This window comes from Schistocerca nitens, chromosome 10 (genome assembly GCF_023898315.1).
Source record: "Schistocerca nitens isolate TAMUIC-IGC-003100 chromosome 10, iqSchNite1.1, whole genome shotgun sequence".
Classification (NCBI taxonomy): domain Eukaryota; kingdom Metazoa; phylum Arthropoda; class Insecta; order Orthoptera; family Acrididae; genus Schistocerca; species Schistocerca nitens.
In genome coordinates, this window is record NC_064623.1 from 176,223,668 (window position 1) to 176,244,636 (window position 20,969).

The following is a 20,969-nucleotide window of genomic DNA, read 5'->3' on the forward strand; positions in this document are numbered from 1 at the left end:
ACACGGCAGTCCTCCAGAACAGGGCAGACAAGTGTAGTGTAAGCAGTGTCCTTAGCAGACGTGTTAGATTTTATAAGTGTTCTGCCAATAAATGGCAGTCTTTGTTTTGCTTTGACTACAACATTATCGATGTGGTTGTTCCAATTTAAGTTATTCAAAATTGTAATTCTTAAGTATTTAGTTGAAATTACAGCCTTTAGATTTGTGTGATTTATCATGTAACCAAAATTTTCTCCACTACTCGTGTAGCTGCCTCCTGTGTTTACTGGATCTCTGACCTATTAAACAGAACCTGAAACTCCACCACCTTATGACGCAAGTCAAGGAATTTGCAGCCTGCACATCACAGAACTTTCTGAGCCTGTAATTCCATCTCTGCACTCAGCTCTGTACCAGAGGTCTGCAGCCTCCCCTGTCGACGATACTACAAATTGTTTGCTCTGTCTGTGTCTCACTAAAAAGACTGGGAGTCTTTACCAACTCAGAAAGGAACTGGAAACCAGAGATAATCCCTTCTGATCCAAAGTGACACACATCGTTAGTACCAACCTGCAGCTGACTACATGCTGTGTTCCTCACGGCACCTTGAAGGAAGCCTTCCACATCTAGGATCACTCCCCTGGGATCCACACAGAGTGCATACTGGCTTTCTCTCCCTCCTTAGGAGCCATATTCGTAAGGGGCCCCATTAAGCACCTAAGACTGCAGCTTCGAGCTACTCGTAACCCCATCATCTGTGACTTTCCAGATTTTGCAGGCTGAGAGCCTTCTTCTGAAACAGGACAAGTGACTGTACCTGGCTCAGCATTTTTGTTAGTCATATATAGCATCTGAAAACTGTGTGTCAGACAAAATGGGGAGGCCTTTCGATCGTTACCCCAGAAAGTCTTTCACTACCTGCTACAGCTTGAAATGACCTCGTGCTCAACCACAGGTGAAGGATCAAACCAAGTACGGACAGTAAGCAGGGTGGGCACAGTAGTGGACTGATCAGGTGACATGTGTTGGATTCTCACTCCTAGCCCCCCCCCCCCCTCCCGAATCCTTACTAAAAACAGTAGAATTATACACTAAACAGATATTGAAATGATAGACTATGCCTAGTAAATACACTCTGAAGCATGCAGTTAGATCTAAATGAGTCATTTCTAGTTAGAAGCCCTTGAAGTAATTCCCAGCACCTCTGGACACGCCCTATCAATGTATCTGTTCCTTTAGTCGTGTTGTGCCACAAAATTCCTTTCTCATAGATTCAATACAGTACCTCTCCAGTAGCTACTGGATCTACCCATCTCATGTTCAGCATTCTTCTGTAATGCCACACTTCAGAAACCTCTATCCTCTTCTTGTCTATACTGTTTGTCATCCCAGTTACGCTTCCTTATAAGATTCCTCTCCAAACAATACTTTTAGGAAAGACTCCCTGATGCTAAAATTTTGTATTCGATATTAACAAATTTCTCTCTTTCAGAAACACTTTTCTTGCTATTGTAGGTCTATATTTTATTATACTTTTTATTTATGAAAGTCGAAGTTGTTTTACAGCCTGAATAGCAAAACTTGTCTAGTACTTTCAGCATTTATGAATTGCAATTTTATTTTTGTAGAAACCCCAGAGGCCTCTGAGGCATGATAAGTGTCACAGTAGTTACATATACAAGTTGTTATTAATTGTTGTGACACTAAGTAAGTTAATAGTGTGTCCATAATTAAGTTGCAATTTCAAAATCCTGTAGAAAGACAATCGCTCCTCACAATGACATTAGATTTGAACAGCATATTATTGACGCTGGGGGAAACATCGTGGAACATAAAAAATTTAACAAAAATTTGACCAATAGATGGCATTGTAAGCATCAGAATGTGCACATCAACAGATGCGTGGCACGCAGCTGTTTCTCAGTTTGCATCTGAGATGCCTGACATCACTGTCACCTTGACGGTTAAGGTCTTTTGTCGACTGGTGACCGTGCAACAGTAGCCGTACGCAAATTCCGGACACTCGGCGGTATGAAGAAAGGCATTGGTACAATGTCTGCTAAGGATCTGTAGAAAATTATTACAAAATTCAAAAAGATAGATTCTTTTGAAGTGCAATGTGGCAGAGGAGGAAAGCAGTTGAGCCAACATCTGGTGAAGGTGTGGCCACAGCATTGCAGTAGGGGTTGGGTAGCACTGTGCAAACATGCAATGCACGAGGAGTTGTCTGAATGTTAGACGTACCTGTGAACATGCTGCATAAAATCCTGTGAAACACCCTGCATTGCGATCCATACAAAGTCACCCCTGTTCAGGAGTTGCTTTCCGATTGTTCAGGAGTTGCTTTCTGATTGTTCAGGAGTTGCTTTCTGATTGTTCTGGAGTTGTGGAAGCAAGACAAATGTTCACTCTGGAATTCCTTGCTCATGCGGAAGTGGACATTGAATGGCCGTGGAACATTAGGTGGGCAGATCTAACCCATTTCTATCTCCAAGGACATGTCAGTACACAGAAATTCTGAATATGGGCAATGGAAAATCTGCATGCGTGTCAGCTGGTACCACTTCTTTTATGAAGGTGACTGGGTTGTGCAGGTTGACAGCATTATTTATATAGGGCCGTATTTTTTGAGGAGGTGAGTCCTGTGGGTCCTGTTACCTGTTCTGTCACCGGTAAATGTACGAGAGTCTTTTGTGTACCTTCATACCAACCCTTCCAACACCGTGCGTGTGTGAGGAGGATCATTTTTATGCAAGATGGCGCTTCTCTGCACATTGCATAGTCAGTGAATTGACTGCTGCAGAGACGTTTTGGAAATGTTAGAATTATCAGCCATCATTTCCCTACAGCCTGGCTGTCCAAACCACCTGATTGTAATCCACACTTCATGCTGTGAGGAGGTTATCTCAAAGATGTTGTCATTTTGCTTTTTAAGCAGGATGCGGGTTTTGGACTCATGACAATTAAAAATCAGTTTTTCCCATCTAATGTGGCACAACCTGTGTGCCTGTTGATGATTTAGTGACTGTGCTATTCGGCGAGAGGTTATCTTACTCATTAAATTATTTACAAAATTAAGATTATGTGTACATTGTCTTATTGCTCATTGATTTATTATTCTAATGTTTTGGTCACAAAAATTCATCTGTTTGATCAGGACTCATTTACAGTAGCAGATCCGTAATATTTCTTTTGAATTGTTTGTCTTGTAGCTCCGTGGTACACAGAGGAATAGCATTGAGGAATTTAGTGAATTTGTTAACAAAGTGCTTTTGTGGTGCAGTGGAATTATACCAGGTCTGGTTTAATGAAAGTTCAGGTAAAATAATTTATGTTTGTCAGTCACTGTGACTCGTTTAGGTAAATTGTTTTATTTGAACTTTTATTGTCAAAACAGTCGCAGTTTCCTTAAGAAACATTCCAACATGGATGACGTAAGGTCAGGTCTAGTTTGTACAAGGTATTGTACCTGTGGCACACGTCTTACTGTTGGTACTGATAGTAGCTCTCCTCAATTTATGTTGCACAGGCAGGCTGCATATTAGTCTCACTTTGTTTTCTCCCCCTAGTTTAAATACAGTGGTCGCCGTCTTTTGGCCACCCCAGAGAATGGTAATGTACGTTATATGACTATGCATGAGGTTTTTTCTAAATTAAGCTCCAGTTGGCTAGTAAGGAAAGAAGGAAAAAATGGATTCAAAATGTTATATGCAATTGTACCCGTTTGTTGACATTACTTCTACACACTGTCGCCACCAAAATTTAAACTTTGCCATACTGTGACACCAGCATCTTTATCCCTTCATCAAATAATAGTGCCACTGGTTCTAGAGCCAGTTGTTGAAAGCGTCTTTGAGCTCATCGTCTGTCTTCAAGTGCAGAGTAGCCACCCATTCCTTTATCCTGGGGGAAGGGACAAAAGATTCCTGTTGCCAAGTCGGACAGTAGGAAGGATGTTAGAAATCCGCCTAGCCAAAAAGCTTTAGTTTTTCTGTTATTCTGTTCACAGTTGGGTTTGCACATTGTCTTATAGGAGAATGGTTCCTTTGGTAAGTATGCCACATTGTTTTGTTTGGTCTGCCCCTCAGAGTTTCGTAAGAGTCTACACAGTGCAACTGTGATAATCACACTGTTCTCATTTGCTACTCTCATGAAATCTGTTGTCAAAATTGCTTTGGATCTCAAAATGCAATACCCATCATTTTGCAGTCCGACAGCATCTGCTTTAGTTTTTTGGGCTTATTTGTAGGCTGAGTCTACTGTTCAAAGGTTTCAGAGCTCAAGAATTACACTCGTGTCCTGTCCGCACTCACAATTCTGTTCAGAAATTACTCCCCCTCAAAACAGCAATGCTGAAGGATATGAATGCCAAATCCTTCTTTCAGTGTTGAGCACTGAAACATTGTGGTACTGATTGTGTACAAAACTTAATCTTTGAAATCTGAGGTACGTATTCAGAAAGTTCAAAAATTGTGAACTGATGTCTCACAATTATGTCAGCATGTTGCACAAGTTCACCAGCCACATCAAAATGTATTCCTCGATCTTTTTCGTAATGTACATCTCTGTGACAAGCCTCAAATTTTCTGCACCACTCTCTCAAAACAAAATCACTCGTAACTCTGTCCCTGTACACACGACACAACTGACAACAAATCTAGGTGGCACTGCCTCCTCCTGATCGAGTGAGGCAAACGACAGGACGCTCTTCGCAACTGGTGGGACACGCAGTAACGACTTCCATTTCAGTCACTTGCTGCTTACACAGTGACAGTGTGACAGAGAGCTGAACTGTACAGTGTGACCCTCAAAATACTCTTTTTCAACCACGCAACCTCCACGAAGCTACAAATGTTTGTTCATTTAAAAAAAAAGTTATAGTCTGTTAATTTACGACTAGCCCTCATATTGTATTGTGAACGAACTTGCTGTAACCGGGATTGCTCGACAACATACTGTCCAGGGTACGGGGGCAGCGGTCACAACACGTCGGGCAGCCAATCTGCAGAGAGCTCGCAGCCCGGTGCGGGCGCCACAGTGCGTGGCGGCAGTATAAGTGGCGGCACCGGTGGGAGCCTGGGCAGGGGGAACCGCGGCTCCCTGGCGTCGGCAGGCAAGCCGTCGTCGTCCACACTCGCGTCGCTTGCAGGCCTGCTGGCCGCCGCGGAGGCGTCACAGGCGGCCAAGTCCGCCGCGGGCACGGCTGCGATTTCTGTGGGAGGAGACCAGGCGCCGCAGCAGCAACAGCAGCTGGGGTCGCAAGTGAGCGTGGCCAGCGCAGCAGTGTCCACGGCCGCCACAGCCACCAATGACCCGGACGACAAGGAGCCCATCCTACAGAGGGTCAGAGTGAGTATGGCGAGCAGACTGTGATTTCTTGCCTGTAAGAAAGTGTATTATGCTACTGGAAAGTGTTTGGTGGAATGGAAATAATATAAGAAGTAAAGGTAACATCTCACCAAACAGTTTAGGAATTGAATTGTCGATTGCCGCATAATCGTGACATTTGCTCGTTTGAGGAGAATGAATCCCTCGGAGCTGTAGAGGACACACACACACACACACACACACACACACACACACAAATGAAGCAGGGTTACCATCACCAGTGAGTTCGTGGAGGAGTGAGGAGTAGCTATGCCGTTAGTTCAAAAAGTTGTGAGACTGGATTAATAGAGAGTAGACAAAAGTAAAGGTGGTTGGTTTAGCACTCCAGGCATTCTACATGGTCTCCACCCACTCAAGTCCAATGCGCAGAATGTTCATACAACTGTGTGAAATTCAGAAATGTTCAACTCACATGTATCATCAAAGTGCTGACCCTTCATGTGAAGTCTGCAATTTGTCATTTAGTGATAGGTTTGTCCAGAAAAGAATTGTCCAGATTTTGCAGTTCAGTCAAGTCGCAGTGGGTACCCATAAGTCGTCACCACCACCACCACCACCACCACCACCGCCACCACCACCACCAGTCTTTCAGTTTTTGGGATGGACTGTGATATTTAGTTCTGAGAAATGTGTGGAGGGGAAGGGTCCAGATGGCATGGTTTGTGAACCAGCCATTGAATTCCAGAATTTTGTGCCTTGTATGGTGTTTCTGGTCTTAAACCACAGTTTGCCAGCTATCATTCGTTCAGTGGGCAGCCGGTCAGTGGTGGCACACACCTATATGCTGTGTAGAAGTCACGGTAAATTTACTATATGACTTCACTGCTTTCACTGGTACCCCCGCCTCTCGTGTGGTAGGATACGCCTGTCACGTGTCTGATGTAGGTTGTGATGGGTGGATTTATAGGACTGGTCTTGCACCTGCGTCTTCCACAATGTGACCCACGTGGCAAATGGTCAGGAGTGGGTGTGGCGTAGATGGACTGTGACTGGGATATTTCATTTTTGGATTGATGGTGTAATACTATTTAAAGGAAGGATTCTGGCTAGGACGGTCCTCATTACTGGACATGACAATATGTATTCGAAGCCCTGGCAAAGAGCTAGCAAAGTTCTTGGTTTGTTTGTGTGAATGTTGACAACTTGCCATTTTAAGTGTTAGTTGTTACCTTTACTCCTCAGACTAGGTACAAAAATATTAATTATATCATAAGGAAAATTTGTTTAAAAAACTATTAAGTTATGAGACAGGTTTGCTGCCAACAGATACATGTCAGACTGATGACAGAATCTCAGCTTTCAGAACGATTAGTTCCTTCCTTGGAGAGGACAGATGATGACGATGACGATGTTGGTTTGTGGGGTGCTCAACATTGTGGTCATCAGCGCCCTTACAGGTTCCCAATCTTTCCATTTCCAGTCTCGCCTCTTCCTGAATGATGACGAGAAGGGGTAGGGGGGGGAAGCATAGTTTGGGGAAGGTTAAAAAGGAAGGGCAGGTCACTCATACCCCAGAATGAGAGGGACCTGCCTGTAGTGGCGTAATCCTTTGCACCTATTCTTCTCTGCTCTCATAGAAAGGAACTAATAGTTTTAAGTATTGTGTAGTTTTACTTTCAGGCATGTCTTGACCACAGTAATAAACATTTCCCCTCCTGAAGATACATTACAACAAGCACTTCTATCTCATGATTTAACAGTAAACATTAATTTGAGTTCTGTAACATTAATTTTCCAGAACTCACATTGAATACTAACTGTGTGGCTTTTGTTTGGCCCAGTTACTTGTCTGCCTACATTTTCTAGTGCTTAACTATGTTGCGTCATGTGACAACATCAGTCATAGAGGTGCAGCCTCGCAGTCGTAGAGGTGCAGCTTCAATTGAGGAGCGCAGTATTTCTGGGGTATTCCAGGTGATGATATTAACTGTTGAACTATGTGCTGAAGAGAATTTTCTTAGGTGTTATGAGGATTGTAGAATCTACATTTGTATGGGCAGCTGAACAGATCTGAAGATGAACAGATCTGAAATCTCTTATCAGCCAACGGTAACAAGCTTGAAGATCATTGCAGAATCCGGTGGGACTAGTGGAAAGTGACAATGTAAACCTGCTATGCGTCGGCAGTCACTCAGGAATTACTGGTAATGAATGAGAGTGTAATCTGGCCAGGACAGGGCAGATGACTCCATTTGTGGGGCCAGAACTAATGCGATGGTAATATCTAAACCACGTTTTTGGCTCAAGAGGCGGCACACAGAACATTGGACTAAAACCTAAAAACAAAAGCACGGCGAGATAATGGTGCTGAAGCTGTGTTTAAAGAGCACTTCTGTAATCCTTGGCTTGAACAGGAGACAGGTTAAACTTGTGGTCGGCCTAAAGACTGGCTTGGAACTTCAAGAACCACCTGCACTCAATAGGAACAAAGAAAGAAGCCCCTAAGTGCAGACTTATGTGGTTCAAGGGTAAAACTGCACCACATTTCACCTTCCACCAAATTTTGGTTAACAGTCAACCAGTAAATAAACATCTAATCCTTTTTAGGGATACCAGTTGACTGTTCTAGAATGACAGGAAGAGATTACGCACAATAAACTTAATTTTAGTTTGTGTATCAGTGGTCTAGGACCACTGTTGGTGTACCTCCATGATTGAGTCAAATAAAATAAAAATCAGTGGGTGAAACTGTATCATTGCAAATTTGAAAGCAGTGACCTCTCCCTAAGTTTGCAAAGCAGGAGGAAAAAGAAGTGTCAAAATAAATAAAACTGATTTATATAGATCTAAAAATAAAATTACACCATTTTACAAAAATACTTCTCACGTCACACCTGTTGAGGACTGTCTCACTTTCTTCTTCTTGTTTTCAGCAATCACAGGCTGCATGCTGCATCGACAGGCTGCTTCTATCTTCTTTAGTCTCTCGCTGTCTGTCCATCCTGTGGGAATTTCTTATGCTGCGATGTCCTCCTCTGTGTCACCTTTCCATCATGTGTGAGGACGGCCCAATGATCTTGTTGTTTGGAGAGTGCCCTCTAATGGCTTCTTAGAAATTCTGTTGGTTTCCATTCTAGCCAAATACCCAGCCCTTTGCAGTCTCTTATTTTTTAATTTCTGGACAGTAGTGGGTTGCTTATTAACTTATAAATTTCAGTGATCTTTTGAACTCTGCACGTCATTCTCCAACATAGGTCCCCATATTTTTCACATCACTTTTCTTTCAAAAACATTCAGTTTCTCTATTTTGTTCTTGGTAAGTGTCCATTTTTCAGAACCATACAGTACTACTGGGCAGATAATGATGTTATATATCTTCATCTTTGTGGTGGTGAGTTGGCTGCTTAGAGCATACAGACATCTTGATTATGAGGCTGTTCTCTCTTTTACAGGGTGTTACAAAAAGGTACAGCCAAACTTTCAGGAAACATTCCTCACACACAAATAAAGAAAAGATGTTATGTGGACATGTGTCTGGAAACGCTTAATTTCCATGTTAGAGCTCATTTTAGTTTCGTCAGTATGTTCTTCCACCTACGCTCAATGGAGCACGTTATCATGATTTCGTACGGGATACTCTACCTGTGCTGCTAGAACATGTGCCTTTACAAGTACGACACAACATGTGGTTCATGCACGATGGAGCTCCTGCACATTTCAGTCGAAGTGTTCGTACACTTCTCAACAACAGATTCGGTGACCGATGGATTGGTAGAGGTGGACCAATTCCATGGCCTCCACGCTCTCCTGACCTCAACCCTCTTGACTTTCATTTATGGGGGCATTTGAAAGCTCTTGTCTACGCTACCCCGGTACCAAATGTAGAGACTCTTCGCTCTTGTATTGTGGACGGCTGTGATACAATACGCCATTCTCCAGGGCTGCATCAGCGCATCAGGAATTCCATGCGACGGAGGGTGGATGCATGTATCCTCGCTAACGGAGGACATTTTGAACATTTCCTGTAACAAAGTGCTTGAAGTCACGCTGGTACGTTCTGTTGCTGTGTGTTTCCATTCCATGATTAACGTGATTTGAAGAGAAGTAATAAAATGAGCTCTAACATGGAAAGTAAGCGTTTCCGGACACATGTCTACATGACATACTTTCTTTCTTTGTGTGTGAGGAATGTTTTCTGAAAGTTTGGCCGTACCTTTTTGTAACGCCCTGTATATCCAACGTTATGATATCTTTACTGCCAATGTGTTATCCAAGGTATTTAAACTGATGAACTTTTTTGAATGTAGAATGTTGCTCAGTTTCAAAGTGTGGACTTGGGTTTATGACTTGACCATTTTCCATGTATCCTGTTTTCTCTTGGTTCATCAAAAGTCCCATTTTGCTGGCACTTTGCCTGAGAGATCTGTACATGTCCTTCAGCTCTTCTTCTCTTTCACTGAGTAAGACTACATCATCTGCATATGGCAGGAGTTTCACTTCACTGTGTTCGAATCTGAGACCATTGTATAGCTGTAAATTGCGGCCTCGAACCACTTTCTCCGTCGCAAGGTTGAAGAGAACACATGAAAGAGCATCTCCATGTCATAAGCCTGTTTTGATTGGGAAGATGGGAGATATGGATCCTTTGAATTTCACTGCTGCCTGCGGAGCCGTCTATGCACAGTTTATGATTTTACAGAGTATTCTAAGTACTCCCAGTGTGTTGTAGAGGCTACTTCTGTGGATGCCATCGTAGGCTCATTGAAAATCAATGAACAGGCAGTGAATGTTTTTGTTAAATTCCCAATATTTCCCAAAGATCTGCCATGGAGTAAACAGATTGTCATTTGTGGAACAATTTGGTCGAAATCCAGTCTGGCATCTTGAATAATGTTTTCTGTGTAAGGCATAATTTTGTCGAGAATGAGCCAATTACATAAGTTGTCAGAACTTTGTATGTTATGTTCAGCAAACTGATTCCTCTGCAATTTCCACATTTCATTTTGTTTCCTTTCTTATGTGTGGTGCAAATTATTGTAGCTTTCTAGTCTTTAGGTACTGTTTCAGTTTTCTGTATCATTGTGATAAGATTATAAATTTCTTTATATAGTTTGTTTCTACCTTCATTTGATATCTCTACTGATATCTGGTCCTTTCTTGCAGACTTGTTGTTTTTCAGCTCTTAAATGGTGTGTACTACTTTGTGTTCTGTGATGTTGTATTTGTCAGTATTACTGCTGTTACTCTTGATCATTGCGTAGTTGAAAGTTATGTGAGGGTGAGTCCAATTTAACATTTCTGAGAAATATTCTTTCCATTTTGCCAGAGTATCTTCAAGCATGTTCCAATTTTTTATCTTTTATGAATAGGTTTTCACTTTGATAACCTCTCGTATTGTTCTTTGTATACTAATAAATCTTTGAGCCTCTGTTCCTGTTTTCACTTCTATAGATTACAAGCCTCCAGTTAGGTATTTCCTTTTGTCTGTTCTTAGAACTCTTGCTATCTCTCTTCTCGCTGTGTTGAAGGTCTCTCTCCTGTCCTCTTCTCCTTTTTATGCAGCTGCAGCATCCTGGCTTCCTTTCTCTATTCCACTGCTCTCTGACACTTTTCGTTGAACCATTTCTGTTTCTTTTTCTTGTCCAATGTCTTTATCCTTTCCCAAGCCTTCCCAACACTATTTTCTTCCCCAACTTTGTGCAATACGGTAAACTGGTTATTAATTTCAATCACATTGTTTTCTTTAACAGATAATTCCTTTAGTCTTTCTATAGTGAACTTAAGTTTTGGCATGTATTTTGGCTGTTTATTCCAAGTCATCTTGATTTTCATCTTTCCTACCACTAGGAAATGATCTGAGCCACAATCTGCTCCTCTGTACATTCTGGCATCTCTTATGAATTAACTGCATCTTTGGTGAGCCATAACACGGTCAATCTGATTTACAGTTTTCCATCTGGAGAGCACCATGTAGCTTTGTGAATTTCTTTGTGAGGGTACATCATTTGTTTGACTATGCGAAGTTGACCATTTTTAATCCATTTTTGTTTGTGGTGTAGTGCTTGCTATGTTTTCCTATTGTGTGTCATGTATACTTACAACATATTATAGGTTTTGCCTGATTGGGAATTTTAGTGTCATTAGCTGAAAAATTATGGTTGAATGTGGATGTTCTAACTTGCTTATGCCTGTCAAAATGAACAAAAGTGAAAGGAGGAGTTAGGTTTAACATCTTGTCAGTTTTGAGGGCATTAGAGAAATCCTAACAGACTGTCTCGTTGTCAGGCCAAATGTAGTAATCTGTAACTTTACAGGCTGTCCCATATGTATGAAATTTTGAATGTATTTTTCTCTGTCGAGTATTTGATGTTTTAACTATAGAAGATGTGCATACAGTTAATTTTGATTCATCCACTGGTGATTATTTTTTTTTTTTTTTTTTTTTTTTTTTTTTTTTTTTTTTTTTTTTTTTTTTCCCCCCCCATCAGATACAAGATCCAAATCAAGTGTACGATGCCATAAATTTGGGAAGGCGTATTGATGTCGTGTGGCCAGACGAGCACATGCAGGCGAGAGGTGGTCGATCGAGTTGGAGGGACTGGCTGCCGGAAAGGGGTATGGAAGGCCAGGTGAGCTATTGCTGGAATGCCAGCTTCATACATATTGTACAGAAATCACAGATTTCATTCATTCAGTATTTAGTAGATTTTATTTGGAGCTGTCTTTTAGGGTTCACTTTCCTCATGTCTAAAAACAGTATGTTCAACTGGTGCAGAACCAATACTACAGCTGGTGCCAAACCGACAATACAGCATTACGTACCAGCAATCGAGATGAAGCTGTTAAATGATCAAAATTTAAATATATATATTTAAGTGAAAATCTTGTATGTTGTGTGCCCTGCAACTTGTATGTGTTCAGTAAAGGACATTTTGTTGTACATCATGAGCTGCACTCTGGAAGTAATCATTTGCTACAACAATTTTTGGGCATATAGCCATAATCAGTCATATCTGATGTAGAGGGATAAACAAAACAAACGTATGGCAATCAAAGTTGATAAGACAGAACATTTTTATCCCCTAAAGTAGAAACATAAGCTTATTTACACGCAATGCACTTGTACATCAAACAACATGTCTGTCTAGTGTAAAATCCTGATGATAGTTAAAGTTCATTGTCATACATTTGTTTATTTATCCTCTGTATCAGATGTCCAAATACCGATGTGGCTAACACTTTCATAGTGCATGGTGTACAGGATAACCTTTATCATATGTATATTTACTAACCAATGTTGTGGAATATTTGTTACAGTTTTGCTCAAACAACTGACACTTTCATGTATTCTGCTTATTCTTTGTTAACATAAGGAGTGTCACATTATAGTCCAAATAAATTTATTACCATACATACAACATGTTTTAGAACAATGAACATTAGTGAGTGGATCAGAATTTAAAGTACAAAAATCGTAGCTCATTCACAGCTGAAAATAAACTTAAAATACTGTTCCCTGCAGTCTCTGTCATATGCTTATTTGTAACAGACAAACAATTAGGATAGTTCAGTTCATTTTTACATGTTCCGTAATTCTCTCTGATTTTAATGACAGCTTAATATTTCCAAAAATAATGTGCCTATTTATTACAAATCAGTATTTCTTCACAGTTACAGTATTTTTTTATAGTGCTGGGCCCCAAGATTTGCCCTTATTTGTATAACATTTTATGAAAGGATTCCATCCTGGATTTTCAGTTGTTCGATTTTGTATGACATTTGTTTGAATAATTATGTCCATGAAAAAGTTTCGCTTCTTATGACAAACATTGAGGACAAATTATGTACTGAAGCAATGGAACTTAGGTATTTTTATCATTGGCATACAAAACTGGTCAGAACACTGTTGTGGAAACAGCGAAAAAAGCATCCCAAATTTAAACAAATGCAAAATCTCCAAGCTTGGTGATCTTTTAAAGAAGCTCAAAATTTAGCACAGACTCCAATGTGAGATGCTTATAATGGTTGCCACAGTGAAACTTTGTCTAGAAACCTGGAAAAAAAATCCAAAGAGATTCTGGTTGTATGTAAAGCATACTATTGGCAAGACACAATAATTACCTTCTCTGCACAGTAGCAATTGAAATACTATCAACAATATAATGGAAATACTATCGACGACAGTGCTGCAAAAAGCAGAGTCATTAAACACAGCCTTCGGAAATTCCTTCACCAAAGAAGACAAGGTAAATATTCCAGAATTTGAATCAAGATAAGCTACCAACATGAGTAACTTATAAGTAGATATCATCATATTAGTAAAGCAATTTAAATCACTTAATAAAAGCAAGTAAATATTCCAGAATTTGAATCAAGATAAGCTACCAACATGAGTAACTTATAAGTAGATATCATCATATTAGTAAAGCAATTTAAATCACTTAATAAAAGCAAGTAAATATTCCAGAATTTGAATCAAGATAAGCTACCAACATGAGTAACTTATAAGTAGATATCATCATATTAGTAAAGCAATTTAAATCACTTAATAAAAGCAAATCTTCCGGTCTAGACTGTATACCAGTTAGGTTCCTCTCAGCGTATGCTGATGCAGTAGGTCTGTACTTAACAGTCATATACAACTGTTCACTCTATGAAAGCTCCATATCCAAAGATTCAAAAGTCGCACAGGTCACACCAATGTTCGTGAAAAGCAGTAGGAGTAATCCACTAAATTAAAGGCTTATATCATTAACATTGACTTGCAGCAGGATTTTGGAACATATATTATGTTCAAACATTATGAATTACCTCAAAGAGTAGGGCCTATTGACACACAGTTAACACAGATTTAGAAAACATCATTCTATAAGGGGGTAGTTTGAGTTGTTGCCTGGATGATGATTACATGAATATTTTGTCAGGATTTGTAAATGGTGTGTCCTTGAGGTATGCCAAGACGAGAAGTAAGTTTAAACAGTTTTATTAAAAAAGGCGGATTATAAAACACGCACGCTACGCGTACCCATCATCACTGTGTCTGACATCCTAATTACGGTCTTATTGAAAGGCTCCATGGTGAGCTAAGAAAAGAGACATATTTGTGCCTGAGGCTGTGCTAGTTAATATTGCACGCTGTGGACAGTGGCCAGTGGCGTACTCTCCGTCACAGTGCAGCCGGATGTGCGTCTACTGACCAAGCAAATTGTCAGCTTTCCAGACAGGTCAGCTGGCGAGCTCCTGTTAACGTACCGTATGGCTGCACGCAATCCGTAGACCCTTACAGTTCTTATGAAACACAACTGGATCTTAACTCCCATGGAGTGTTGAGTGTTATTGACATAGGCTATCAAATTGATTCGCCGGCCGCGGTGGTCTCGCGGTTCTAGGCGCGCAGTCCGGAACCGCGGGACTGCTACGGTCGCAGGTTCGAATCCTGCCTCGGGCATGGATGTGTGTGATGTCCTTAGGTTAGTTAGGTTTAACTAGTTCTAAGTTCTAGGGGACTGATGACCACAGCAGTTGAGTCCCATAGTGCTCAGAGCCATCAAATTGATTCCATATTTCTAGGTTTCCTGAAGGCTTTTGGTGTTGTACCACACAAGCGACTTAGAGTGAAATTGTGTGCTTAAAGAACATTGTGACTGGATTCATGATTTTCTGTCAGAGAGATCATAGTTCTTAGTAATTGACTGAAAGTCATCAAGTAAAATGGAAGTGATTTTTGGCATTCCGCAAGGTAGTGTTACAGGCCCTCTGCTTTCCTTATGTACATAAATGATTCAGGAGACAATCTGAGCAGTCATCTTAGATTGTTTGCAGATGATGCTGTCATTTATTGTCTAGAAAAGTCATCAGAAGATCAAAACAAATTGCAAAAAGTTTTAGAAAAGATATCTGTATGGTGCAAAAATTGGCAATTGATGCTAAATGGCAAAAAGTGTGAGGCCATCCATGTGAGTGCTAAAAGGAATCAGTTAAACTTTGGTTACATGATAAATCAATCAAATCTAAAGGCTGTAATTCAACTAAATACCTAAAAATTACAAATACGAACAACTTAAATTGGAAAGAACACACAGAAAATGTTGTGGGGAAGGCAAACCAAAGACTTTATTTTATTGGCAGCACATTTAAAAAATGTAACAGATCTACAAAAGAGACTGCCTGCACTCTGCTTGTCCGTCCCCTTTTGGAGTACTGCTGCACGGCATGGTAACCTTAGCAGATAAGATTAATGGAGAACGTTGAGGAAGTTCAAGAAAGAGCAACATGTTGTGTGTTATCACAAAATAGGGGAGAGAGTGTCACTCACATGGTACAAGATTTGTGGTGGACTTCATTAAAGAAAGGCATATTTCATTGTGGTGGATCTTCTCACGTGATTTTCATCACCAATTTTTTCTTCTGAAGGCAAAAATATTTTGTTGACACCGACCAATGTGTGGAGAAATGATCATCATAATTAAATAAGGGAATTCAGAACCTGATTAGAAAGATATAGGTGTGCGTTTTTTCCACACACTATTAGAGATTGAAATAATAGAGAATTATTGTGAAGGTGTTTCGATGAACCCTCTGCCAGGCACTTAAGTGTGATTTGCAGAGTATCCATGTAGATATAGATAGCTTTTTTCCTTATGTTAAAGTCAACTTATAATGTTCACATTATTAGAAGTTATTTGTAGATTCTACATTGTTGTTGTGGTCTTCGGTCCTGAGACTGGTTTGATGCAGCTCTCCATGCTACTCTATCCTGTGCAAGCTTCTTCATCTCCCAGTACCTACTGCAACCTACATCCTTCTGAATCTGCTTAGTGTATTCATCTCTTGGTCTGCCTCTACGATTGTTACCCTCCACGCTGCCCTCCAATGCTAAATTTGTGATCCCTTGATGCCTCAAAACGTGTCCTACCAACCGATCCCTTCTTCTAGTCAAGTTGTGCCACAAACTTCTCTTCTCCCCAATCCTATTCAATACCTCCTCATTAGTTACGTGATCTACCCACCTTATCTTCAGCATTCTTCTGTAGCACCACATTTCAAAAGCTTCTATTCTCTTCTTGTCCAAACTAGTTATCGTCCGTGTTTCACTTCCATACATGGCTACACTCCATACATATTCTTTCGGAAACGACTTCCTGGCACTTAAATCTATACTCGACATTAACAAATTTCTCTTCTTCAGAAACGCTTTCCTTGCCATTGCCAGTCTACATTTTATATCCTCTCTACTTCAACTATCATCAGTTATTTTGCTCCCCAAATAGCAAAACTCCTTTACTACTTTAAGTGTCTCATTTCCTAATCTAATCCCCTCAGCATCACCTGACTTAATTCGACTACATTCCATTATCCTCGTTTTGCTTTTGTTGATGTTCATCTTATATCCTCCTTTCAAGACACTGTCCATTCCGTTCAAATGCTCTTCCAAGTCCTTTGCTGTCTCTGACAGAATTACAATGCCATCGGCGAACCTCAAAGTTTTTACTTCTTCTCCATGAATTTTAATACCTACTCCAAATTTTTCTTTTGTTTCCTTTACTGCTTGCTCAATATATAGATTGAATAACATCGGGGAGAGGCTACAACCCTGTCTCACTCCTTTCCCAACCACTGCTTCCCTTTCATGCCCCTCGACTCTTATAACTGCCATCTGGTTTCTGTACAAATTGTAAATAGCCTTTCGCTCCCTGTATTTTACCCCTGCAACCTTCAGAATTTGAAAGAGAGTATTCCAGTGAACATTGTCAAAAGCTTTCTCTAAGTCTACAAATGCTAGAAACGTAGGTTTGCCTTTTCTTAATCTTTCTTCTAAGATAAGTCGTAAGGTTAGTATTGCCTCACGTGTTCCAACATTTCTACGGAATCCAAACTGATCTTCCCTGAGGTCCGCTTCTACCAGTTTTTCCATTCGTCTGTAAAGAATTCGCGTTAGTTTTTGCAGCTGTGACTTATTAAACTGATAGTTTGATAATTTTCACATCTGTCAACACCTGCTTTCTTTGGGATTGGAATTATATTCTTCTTGAAGTCTGAGGGTATTTTGCCTGTCTCATACATCTTGCTCACCAGATGGTAGAGTTTTGTCATGACTGGCTCTCCCAAGGCCATCAGTAGTTCTAATGGAATGTTGTCTACTCCCGGGGCCTTGTTTCGACTCAGGTCTTTCAGTGCTCTGTCAAACTCTTCACGCAGTATCTTATCTCCCATTTCGTCTTCATCTACATCCTCTTCCATTTCCATAATATTGTCCTCAAGTACATCGCCCTTGTATAAACCCTCTATATACTCCTTCCACCTTTCTGCCTTCCCTTTTTTGCTTAGAACTGGGTTGCCATCTGAGCTCTTGATATTCATACAAGTGGTTCTCTTCTCTCCAAAGGCCTCTTTAATTTTCCTGTAGGCAGTATCTATCTTACCCCTAGTGAGACAAGCCTCTACATCCTTACATTTGTCCTCTAGCCATCCCTGCTTAGCCATTTTGCACTTCCTGTCGATCTCATTTTTGAGATGTTTGTATTCCTTTTTGCCTGCTTCATTTACTGCATTTTTATATTTTATCCTTTCATCAATTAAATTCAATATTTCTTCTGTTACCCATGGATTTCTACCAGCCCTCGTCTTTTTACCTACTTGATCGTCTGCTGCCTTCACTACTTCATCCCTCAGAGCTACCCATTCTTCTTCTACTGTATTTCTTTCCCCCATTCCTATCAATTGTTCCCTTATGCTCTCCCTGAAACTCTCTACAACCTCTGGTTCTTTCAGTTTATCCAGGTCCCATCTCCTTAAATTCCCACCTTTTTGCAGTTTCTTCAGTTTCAATCTGCAGTTCATAACCAATAGATTGTGGTCAGAATCCACATCTGCCCCTGGAAATGTCTTACAATTTAAAACCTGATTCCTAAATCTCTGTCTTACCATTATATAATCTATCTGATACCTTTTAGTTTCTCCAGGATTCTTCCAGGTATACAATCTTCTTTTATGATTCTTGAACCAAGTGTTAGCTATGATTAAGTCATGCTCTGTGCAAAATTCTACAAGGCGGCTTCCTCTTTCATTTCTTCCCCCCAATCCATATTCACCTACTATGTTTCCTTCTCTCCCTTTTCCTATTGACGAATTCCAGTCACCCATGACTATTAAATTTTCGCCTCCCTTCACTACCTGAGTAATTTCTATTATCTCGTCATACATTTCATCTATTTCTTCATCATCTGCAGAGCTAGTTGGCATATAAACTCGTGCTACTGTAGTAGGCATGGGCTTTGTGTCTATCTTGGCCACAATAATGCGTTCACTATGCTGTTTGTAGTGGCTAACCCGCACTCCTATTTTTTTTATTCATTATTAAACCTACTCCTGCATTACTCCTATTTGATTTTGTATTTATAACCCTGTAATCACCTGACCAAAAGTCTTGTTCCTCCTGCCACCGAACTTCACTAATTCCCACTATATCTAACTTTAACCTATCCATTTCCCTTTTTAAATTTTCTAACCTACCTGCCCGACTAAGGGATTTGACATTCCACATTCCGATCCGTAGATTCTACATAACAAATATGAAATCAGTTGTCTACTGTGTAAGACAAGATGTGATAAGCAATGTGCAACATTATGTATGTTTGTATGTATGTTTATCATAAATGTTCAGTCTCTCCCTCCCCCCCTCCCCCCCTCCCTTCCGTGTATCCATCTAATATCCCCACCCCAGCTCTCTCTCTCTCTCTCTCTCTCTCTCTCTCTCTCTCTCTCTCTCTCTTTCTTCCTCTGTAGTTTATTAATCTTTAGCACATCAGCTAGATCTGGAGGGCATACATGTTCCAGCAATTAAAGTTGGCCACAGATCTGCTGCCAAGTGTCTTAAACAAGTGACCTCAGAGATTACAATTGTGTATCCCTTCCCCTTTTCCATTTTCTAATTACTTTGTTTCTCGTCCCTTCCCTGTATCCAGCTGATATCCTCTCTCTCTCTCTCTCTCTCTGTCTCTCCGTGTGTATATTTTACTCACAAAGGAAAAAAGTAACACAAATTTCATTTATGTGTTTCACAGGTTGTACATAGATGGGTGCCTTCACATCGTGACCCCAACCGTCGTTCACATGTGGACCGTACAATTCTCCTAGTGAAAATTGATGACAAGTATGTTCCAATTGCAGAGAGTGGAACACAGGACCTAGGAGCAGAGGTTTAGCAGGTAAATTAGTTGTTTGTGCATTGTCATTTTGACAACAGAGTTTCTCAGATGATGTCTCTTCTTTCTAAATGTACTGCAGAGTGAATGACACCTCTGCACAGTGTCAGAAATCGTCTGAATGCACTAGTGGTGCTAAGAAAACATGATTATTCAGTGAATCATTTATTTGGACAACTGTGGTACACTGTTGCCTCCTGCCCTGGTCACGTACAGACTCTTCGGTGTCGGACATTGCGCCAGTCCTTGCGCCTGCATCCTAGTGAGACGTCGTTCCTCTCGCATTGATACAGATGCTTAGTCCCGCTTGGTACAGCACGGATGGCTGCTACTGGCAGAGGAAATGTACTCGATCCCATTCTGTGCCTCTTCTTCCCCAGACCACCCCATCTGCGGTCTGGTGTTGAACTCAGTACTGCCTGCCTGGTAGGCCCCGCACCTGGAGGCACTTAGGTGTACTGGAAGGTGGTCTACCAGGAACTCTGGTCATCATCTTCCATCCCACACTCGGAGAGCACAGCACCTGGTACTGCACTGCTGCCGGTAGTTCATCAGCTCTCCCATCGCTAGTGGTTGGTGTGACACAGTATGAAGTTTGTCAGTGGAGTTCATCTCTGCCACACTCCACGGCTCGCTGGCACTGTGCTGGTTGAGCTGAGACCAGATTTACTAAAACAACATTGTCATGGAATTGAATATCATCAACAAGGATTTCACCGTTCCCATTGACCTGAACCGTCCTCCTCTACTTGGAGCTGGAGCTCTGGTATTTAAAGAGCTCTCCACGGTTCTGTGACATTTGTTTTACTAGCGATGACCACATGTGGCCTCGTTATTCTGTTACCCTTGCTTTTGCGTGAACGAGTGTGCGTGTTATTTTGCTTAGTTGCTGTCCTTTTCTGTTTTCCCACTGCACGTGTTCTCTCTCACTCAGCCACTGCAGGGTTGCAGACTATGCTGCCCGCCTGTCTTGTATCGGTGTGCTTCCTCGTCTACCGCTAATCGTGGCATAACCGGCCCATCTTACATCGAGGTGGTTGAACTCTGTTAAAAATTTTATAACTTGGAACCCGTACTACTCTGTGCTGGAACAGTACTACTGATAAAGCTATGTTTCACACGTCTGTCTGTGCACCAAATTTTAAACTAGTTTATCTTAGGCCCCTCCCCCATTATTGTTTCTGTTAAAAAGCAGCAGCATTTTCTCGCCAATGATCATAGTACTTCTCTGATTTAAGTTGTGTCTTGGCATTATCTTTCTTTTACAATCTAATTTGATAATTACAAAAACTACTGAACACTGGTTTGAAATCTTAAGCATATAAGCCCCGATAATGATGTTGCAGAATTCTTTTGTGGGGAGCCGTGTGGCCCTAACTTGACAAGCCTACAGACTCAACTGAACGGTACTTAGAGTAGAAGCAGAACCAAAAATAACTATTAGCATTTCACTGGAAG

At 40.9% G+C, this 20,969-nt stretch overlaps 1 protein-coding gene across 1 annotated transcript in view; it reads left to right on the top strand.

The window, feature by feature from the left end:
• The window catches only part of LOC126209973 (pecanex-like protein 1), a 299,631-nt gene that overhangs the window by 276,901 nt on the left and 1,761 nt on the right, over positions 1–20,969 (top strand). The window contains exons 35-37 of the mRNA XM_049939084.1: positions 4,943–5,328; positions 11,796–11,936; positions 19,371–19,514. Of these exons, the coding sequence (XP_049795041.1) occupies positions 4,943–5,328; positions 11,796–11,936; positions 19,371–19,511 (668 nt within the window). The 3' untranslated portion in view covers positions 19,512–19,514. The remainder of the gene's footprint in view (positions 1–4,942; positions 5,329–11,795; positions 11,937–19,370; positions 19,515–20,969) is intronic.